This window comes from Belonocnema kinseyi, chromosome 6 (assembly GCF_010883055.1).
Source record: "Belonocnema kinseyi isolate 2016_QV_RU_SX_M_011 chromosome 6, B_treatae_v1, whole genome shotgun sequence".
Taxonomy (NCBI): Eukaryota; Metazoa; Arthropoda; class Insecta; order Hymenoptera; family Cynipidae; genus Belonocnema; species Belonocnema kinseyi.
Window position 1 is genome coordinate 75790023 of NC_046662.1, and position 8347 is coordinate 75798369.

The 8347-nt window shown below is 27.2% G+C and overlaps 2 protein-coding genes across 2 annotated transcripts in view; one reads left to right on the forward strand and one right to left on the reverse strand.

The window, feature by feature from the left end:
* LOC117174053 (conserved oligomeric Golgi complex subunit 7) overlaps nucleotides 1-5525 on the forward strand; it is a 21626-nt gene extending 16101 nt beyond the window's left edge. Inside the window, exons 8-11 of the mRNA XM_033362707.1 lie at nucleotides 663-783; nucleotides 859-1032; nucleotides 1260-1718; nucleotides 5270-5525. Coding sequence (XP_033218598.1) covers nucleotides 663-783; nucleotides 859-1032; nucleotides 1260-1718; nucleotides 5270-5442 — 927 coding nt within the window. The 3' untranslated portion in view covers nucleotides 5443-5525. The remainder of the gene's footprint in view (nucleotides 1-662; nucleotides 784-858; nucleotides 1033-1259; nucleotides 1719-5269) is intronic.
* The window catches only part of LOC117174051 (condensin-2 complex subunit G2-like), an 18584-nt gene continuing 15760 nt past the window's right edge, over nucleotides 5524-8347 (reverse strand). The window contains exons 15-17 of the mRNA XM_033362702.1: nucleotides 7896-8189; nucleotides 6456-6616; nucleotides 5524-6387 (exon numbers count right to left, since the gene is read on the reverse strand). Coding sequence (XP_033218593.1) covers nucleotides 6336-6387; nucleotides 6456-6616; nucleotides 7896-8189 — 507 coding nt within the window. The 3' untranslated portion in view covers nucleotides 5524-6335. The remainder of the gene's footprint in view (nucleotides 6388-6455; nucleotides 6617-7895; nucleotides 8190-8347) is intronic.

The following is an 8347-nucleotide window of genomic DNA, read 5'->3' on the forward strand; positions in this document are numbered from 1 at the left end:
TCAAACATTTTTCACTATTTTTGTAAGCAAAAACCGCCATATTTAATTTTGAAGTCAAAATATTTGAATTTTGACGACGGATTCGAATTTAGCTCACCCAAAAACATAAGAAACAGTACTTTTGATCTATTTATTGTTGTGTCATACCTATAAATTTTACGGTCAAACTCATGTTATAAAATTGATAGCTTCGATCGTTAATGGGTTAATATGTATGTACATATGTATAATTTAAAGTTCAATAAAAAATTTTCTGAAAATTAAATTTTTGTTATCTATTCTAAATATTAAAACATAAAAAACTACGTAAAATAATGTTCACGAAACAAATAACATATTGTTTATAGTGCATATTTATAAAAAAAAATGTTGGGTTAGTATATTTTGTTAGAAGAGTAAATATGCGGATTCATAAACGTTAAAAAATCATTATTTCACAAATTTATGAAAAAAATCGTTTTTTTTTATTTATAAAAAAGTGCTTTAACGATTATTTTAAATTTGATATAAATCTCGTTGAAATCTGTACAAAAAAACGATAGAATCAATAAAATTTACAGTACCCGAAAATTTGATTTAAATCTCATTCTTGAACACGGTGGGCTATATACACCGTTTACCAAACTTGTGGATTATAAATGTAATTTGTTAATTCTTTACAGACATACTTCAATAATTACGTGGAGAAATATAAAACGGGTATCCGAATGTTGGAAAAACGGAAAGTTAAACATGAAGATTGGAATTTATTCCAAATGTGCTTGACTCTGATGCAAACTATAGGTATTTTTTAAACATATCTTGTGTAATTATATTATTAATTTATATATTAAGTTTGTATTTATTTATATTTTGTAGGAGAATTTTTAGGAAATGTCGAAAACTTTGAAAAAACTTTGGCCATAGATATAATTGAGATAAACAACAAGCTTCAGAGTACAAATGGAAATGTATTTGGTCAATATAAAACATTATTGTTGACGGCAGCAGGCCGAACCGAATTACAAAATCTTGTTTCAACTGTTCAGAAAGGTAAAGCTTTCAGTCCAGGATTTATCCTTTTCAAAATTCAAATCATGCATTTTTCTGTTGTAAACGTTTTTTGACTGTGATTTTAAAAGAATAAAAAAAAGAAGAAAAGGGATCATTCCTCTTTTCTTAGTTTTTTTGTTTCAAATTAAAATGTTATACTTTACAGAGCAATTAAAACTTCGATTTATTTTGAATTATATTTTCCTTAAATTTAAATATTTTTTCAGAGGATAAAACTGTGCTCGACTCGACAATAAAGTCCATTCACAAATTGTGTGCCGACCTGCATCGAACGACTTACGAGGTCATATTTTCACCAATTTTCTCGCAATTATTGCTTGTTCAAAAAGCACAAGCCTGGTCTTCAACTGAGAATAAAAATGCAAGCATCACTTCAGATTTGCCGGATTACAGTTTTGCACCACAAGAATATATCACACAAGTTGGACAATATTTGATGACATTGCCTCAGCACTTGGAACCATTTTTATTGAGAGATAATCCAAGTTTAACGCACGCTTTGAAGGCAGCCGATCCTCAGTACAATCGAGAATCTACTGAATCTGGTTTTGCTGATATTTTATTGGGAATTGTTGCAAAAGAAACTTGCCAAATGTTTCAGGATCAAACTTTGGGTATTTGCGAATTGAATTTCGCAGCTTGTAAGCAACTTGCAACAGATATTGGTAAGTTTTGATCAGTTTTTGATAAATCTGTCATTATTCTATGGGACCGTCCATACACTACGATACCAATTTCTGGAGATGTAGTACGTTTGCTGACGATAAATTAAAACAAAGTTTGCGAGTTTTTTTAAAGATGGCCCTCCAAGGGTACATTTCAATAAGAACTGAATAAGTTTTAAAATTTCTTCCATATTTGGATCAGTATATGTCAGAAATATCAGTATCTACCGCTGGTCGTTCGATTTTGATAAAAATTGGTAAAATTATAATGCTGTATGAAAGAAATTTTTGATCAAAAGGTTTACATTTTTTTTTAATTGCGGAAGTTACACCATGTTGAATTTCGGGGTCACATTTTTTGGAATTATCAATATTTCTGAAAACGATAATTGGATATTGATAAAATTGGACACGTTAGAGGAGAAATTATATATATTAAGAATATTAAAATATAGATAACATGATTTCTTGGGAAATCACCGTTTTAAAAAATATTCATGAAGATTATTGGGTCCTAAGATATCGTCATTGTAGTGGGATCGCGCCTTGCCCCTCCACTGCGTTTTCACTAAAAAGGTCTCTCTACAAAGACAATATCTTGGGAAAAATTAAAACGAGAGAAATTCACGAAAAATGGAATCAAAATTTGTTTGAGACTTTTATTCGGGTAAAATATTTTTTAAATTCGGATTGTATTATACTCTTAAAATACATTATTTTTCCGTTAATGTCTCAAATTTTTATTAAAATCCAATTATCGTTTCCAGAAATATTGACAATTCAAAAAAATGTGACCCCGAAATTCAACATGATGTAACTTCCGCAATTTTGAAAATTTTCAAAAATCCTTTGGGCCCAATATTTCTTCCATATAGCATTATAATTTTACCAACTTTTATCGAAATCGAATGACCAGGAGCAGATCCTTATATTTCTGACGTTTACTGGCCCATTTCATATTTCACACTCTTTCCCCCATTCAACACTTTTTCTCCTTTTCTAAAGAATTCTTTTATGATCAAAACAGGATTAAACGTATATCAAAAAACAAAAACTTGGGACAAAAAATTGAATACTTAAAGTTTTAGTTTAAAATATGCATTTTAAATTACAAAAAAGACTAATTTGTAATCGAAAAAATGAGTTTTAAATTAAAAAGATTAATTATCGGCTAAAAAAGTTAGCGTTTTAACAAAATACATACATTTTCAATAACATTTACAATTTTTTAAAACATTTCCAACCTAATAGTTAAATTTTCGATCAAAGAAAAGCATTTTCAAGCAAAAATGTGAATGACTCATCAAGAAGATTAATATTCTACTCCACAAGACAAACTACTACTACTACTACTACTACTACTACTTTCATAAAAATTCATTTTTTTATTGTTTGAAGATTCACCTATTTGGCAGAAAATGTAATTATTTCAATTTTAGAAAATTAATCTTTGATGTTAAAAACCATCTTTTTGGTTGAATGTCATACTCTTGTTAAATTTTTTAACTATTTCTTTGAAGATTAATTTTGCTGTTGTTGAAGTTTTATTATTTGAATGGACAATTCAACCCTCTGCCTTAAAATTAAACTATTTGAGTTAAACTTCATGTGTATTATTGAAGATTCGTTTTTTCCGTTGAATTCGACTATTTTTTATTCCTTTTGGGTTAAAATATCAACTATTACCTATTTCGTTGTTGTTTTTTTTTTGCTGAAAAAGCAGTTAATTATTTAAAGTTAAACTACTTGTGCAAAAAAATTATGTTTGTTACGAGATTTTCGTTTTTTAGCAAAGTCAACTAACAAATTTAATTTCATAAACACATTTAGGAGTAATTTCTTGTTGTTGGAGATTCATCATTTTAGCTGAAAATTCAACTGTTTTGTAGAATATTCGCTTTTTTGGCTTGAAAATTCAACAATGTGGTAGAAAATTAAATTATTTTGGTTAAACTTGTTTTTCCTGAAAATTCACATTTTTGTTTCAGAATTCAGTTATGTGGTTAAAAATTAAACTACTTGAAGAATCATATTTTTAGTTGAAAATTCAAGTTTTGTATAAAATTCGTCTTTTCAGCTTTAAAATTCAATAATTTAGTTAAAAATTTGTGTATTTTATTGAAAATTCATATTTCTTGCTAAACAAAATTAATTTTGTTAGCGGGAAACTCATCTTCTTTGTTGAAAATTCAACTATTTGTTTAAAAAATTCATTTGTTTGAAAATTAAGGTAATACTTGGTTAAAAGTTAAAACATTTAATTAAAAATTCATTTTTTTCAGATTTGCCTCTGGTTGAAAAATCAACTTTTTTATTCAAAAATTTTTTTTTTTAATTTTTTTCTCATATATTAAAATTTAACTTTCACTGTTGTTTCAAAGTTGAAATACTTTTTTTAAATCTATTTATTGTTGTTGGAGATTCAACATTTTAGGTAAAAATTAATATTTTGGAATTGAAAATTCATCTTTTTGCCTTGAAGATTCATCAATTTGATAGAAAATAAAATTTTTTTCTGGACAATTCGTATTTTCAGGTTGAAAATTCAATCTGGTTAAAAATTGAACTAATTTTCTGAAAATTTAATGACCTATTTGGTAGAAAATTAAGTTTAAAAAATCATATTTTCGAGTTGAGAATTCAAGTTTTGTAGATAATTTGTCTTTTTGGTTTCAAAATTCCACAGTTTCGTTAAAAAATTATTCATTTTCTTGAAAATTCGGCCTTTTTGGTAGACAATTCATTTTCTGTGTAAAATTAATTTTTTGGTTTAAAAATGTATCATCTTGGTAAAAATTGATATTTTTTTAGCTAAAAATCATCTATTTAGTAGAAATATCATGAATTTGGTTGGGAATTCTTTTTTTGTTTTTGTTAGAAAATTAATCTTTTTGCTTGAAAATTCAAGTATTTGTTCGAGGGTTATATATGTGCTGTGTAAATTAATTTATATGTTTTTCACCATTAGAACAATGTAGTCTGGACCTAATTAAAAATTAATTTGTGCTCATTTAATTTAACTGGTGTAAAATTCGTCTTAGTAGAAAATACATATTTTATGTTTTTTAACTTTTTATTGAAAATTCAACCGTCTTCTAAAAAATGAGTATCTATTTGGATAGTCATATTTTCTTGTCCTAAATTCAGCTTTTTTGTTTTCCAAATTCGGCCTTTTGTATTGGAATTTTATCTTTTATCATAAAAAAGTTATCTTTCTTGGTTAAAGGTTTAGCTATTTTTCTTGAAAGATGAACTGTCTGGTAGTTAATTCAACTGTTTGGTTAAAATTCGTTTTTTTAGGTTGAAAATGTATCTCTTTTGGTAGAAAATCTCAGTCATTTATATAAAGTATTTCATATTCCCTTATTTTTGTGAAAAATTACACTATTTTCCTGCTTTTAGAGAATTCAGGGCTATGTTACTTTTTAGAGGGGGCGGGGGCAAAAATACGGCCGCCTAGAATAGGCTGGGTAAAAAATCTCCCCAAAATTGGTAACGTCTTTTGTAGACGGCACTTAAATTAAAGGCATATTATTGTATTTACTTCACAGATTATCTTGGCAATGTATTAGAAGAGCTGGGTCTCTCCCTAACCGAAAATTTGCAACAAATGTCTCAATTGCTGAGATTATCGCCCGAAGATTATCAAACCGGAACTTCCGGTTGCAATGCTCGGGTTGTTGCTGCCGTCCGGCAAATGCGAAACATCACCTCCTCAGGTTAATATTATTCCATATTTTTCAGTGAATTATGTAAATACACAAAACTTAGCTAATTGTACAAATAAATAGAAACAAGGGATTTAAAGCTTCTTCTATACATTTATTATAACTCGCCTTCACAACTTTTTTTTTCATTTAATGAAACCATCTGCAAAATCATTTACAGTCTTGCGATGTAAAAAGATATAATTATAAACAATAACGTAAATAAAATTGACTTACTATATTCTAGAACATTATTAGAAACAGAAACTGAAGCATACACGGTTACGTACATTTTTTAATAAGCTTTATAATTACTAAATACTTAGAAAATTAGTAAAAAAAAAAGAATACTCATCATAAGCTAAAATATAAAAGATTATTTATCAAAAAGTATTAAAGTTATTTGTCAAAACTGGTTTAGCGGGTTCATAATTCCCAAGTTTACAAAAAATTATTCAGCAATTTACAGTTAATATAATAATCACCTATAGAATTGTAGTTTCGATATGAATCCTGAGTTTAATTTGTGCGTAGTTCGTAGCTGACCTTAGACCTAATAATATCCTTACAAAAACGTAGAGAATGAAATGCAATGTATTCTTCACTATTGACTAGTGGTGTTATATTTTAGTCTTACGAGAACTAACTCAATTGATCCTAATTTAGGTTCTAGCCACGCGAAGCATATAAATGAATTTTTATAATTTGTTTTCTCACATAAATAATTTCATAGTATCAACAGTTTAAACACTTCCTTTAATTGCTAATTCACTTGTATTCTTATTTACATTGGTATATACAATATACACTTTTTCACTTCTTTGAAGCATCGCCCTCAATAATAGAATATGCTGAATAAATTTGAAATATAATTTTATATGCTAATAGCTCAGTCATTTAAGTAACGGTTTCACGATTTTAGTATTTCTTGAATCATTTTATTCGTTGCATCACGAACAAGTCTGAAAAAAAGATGATTTAATCTGCTGGAAAATTTATGAAAATCATCGTTAAAAAGTAATAAACCTACCTGTCACGAACAGTGGAAGAATTTTTTCCGATAGATTCTTTAATTTGTTCTTTTGCTGAAGAAACAATGTTTTTGATCTTTTTCACCCTCTTTTTCAGAGTCGTTTTGTTTCTTAATTTAATAAGCCTTTTTATAATAAGTAACGACGACAGGAGATCAATCTGATATTTAAAATTAGTTAATTGTATTTATAATCTTCCATTTTTTCGTGTATAATGCCAGGGTAGCCGCTAAATTTTTTTTTAAATACCGGGTTGTTACGATTTGCTACCATTTTCCTGACCATTGAAATTTAAAAATTCTATCTTTTGAAGCTTATCAATTTTTTCGAGTTGTCAAAACTAAACTGTTCGAAGATTAAAAACGTAAAAAAATGAAAAATCGGCAATTTTAAGTTTAAATGTTTTTTAATGTATAATTATAAAAAAGAAGCTTTCTAATTTCAATAGGTTTAATTCTTTGTGCTTCAAATTCAAGCATTACCTCGAAATACAATATTAAAAATTTTTAAATAGCAGCAGAAATTCTAAACTTAAATAATTGAACAATTCTAAATAAAATGTCAAATTTAAATAATTGCGGAAACAAGTATTAGAAATTGAACATTTTTCAAAACTTTTTAGATTGAAAATTAAAAACTGAGACTTAAAAACTAAAATTTTTAACTTGAAAAATGCTCAACTGAAACCATAGAAATTTTAACTATATCTAATGAAAATGATCATTCCGTATATCTAATATCAAGTGACATTAAACAAATTTGGCAATATTCAAAATTGCACAATTCGAAACTTCGTTCAACGTTAAACACTTTTGAAATGAGAATCTTGAAATTAAAAGTTCTTCTATTTAAAATCAATTCGCTCACAATTAATAATTGCCATTTTGAACAATTTCAATCTAGACAATTTTTAATGTTTAAATTTTAAAAGATGACTTTTTTTAAGTCTTCATTTAGGAATGGTTTATTATGAAACGATTTAAAATTGATTTTAAGTTTAAATTAAAAGTCGTTTTATTTTAAACAAATTTAAAATTGTTCATTCTCAAAGTCTCCCAGACAATTATTATTCAATTTTAAATACTAGGGTAAGAGCACCAATTCTTGGCATGCCAAAACCTGACGTGAATACATTTTATTTTGAATAAATATTTAATCGTATTGGACAATTAATATATGGATTATATGTAAAAATCACAGTATAATTAAATTAATTGAGAAAAATTTAACTTAAATTCAAAAGAATTGCAAATTTAACTTTAGAAAATTGCATAAATTCGTTTCATGTAAACTTCACATTTGAAATAATTGGAAAGTTTTTTCTTAAAAAAAAATCTTGTTACAAAATAAATGTAGTCATTTCACGTTTTTCACGGTTTCATAGTCCAGCGGTCACCCTGAATAAACATATAAAAATGGTAGAAACTTATTCTACATACCGTGTTGTATTTTGAAACAGCTTTGCTCCAGACTTCAATGCAGAAGTCCTGAAATCCCTCCCCACGTGAGACTATTTTAACTATAGCTTCTGAAATGAAAGGAAACTCATGATGGAATAAATCCACTGAAGTGAACTGTTCGTCACTCAGAAGCTTTTCCAAATCTTTGCTAAGACAAAATACAGCCGTATTAAAAACGATTGCCATGTAACCCAAACGAAAAGCATCTCCATTCAAGGAATTGTTATTTGTAGCAAATAAATTCTTTATCAAATCCTCGAGTGACTTCAGGTTCTGAAACAGTAAAAAAGTCACAGTTTTAAGAGAAAAGAATACCTTTCTATCGACATTGTTGTCGAAAATCTGCTTCGATTTTCAATTTTCATTACTTAAAATTGTTCCATATTTTAATTTTGAAATTTTGAAAATTAAATCTAGAATTAATCCTTTTT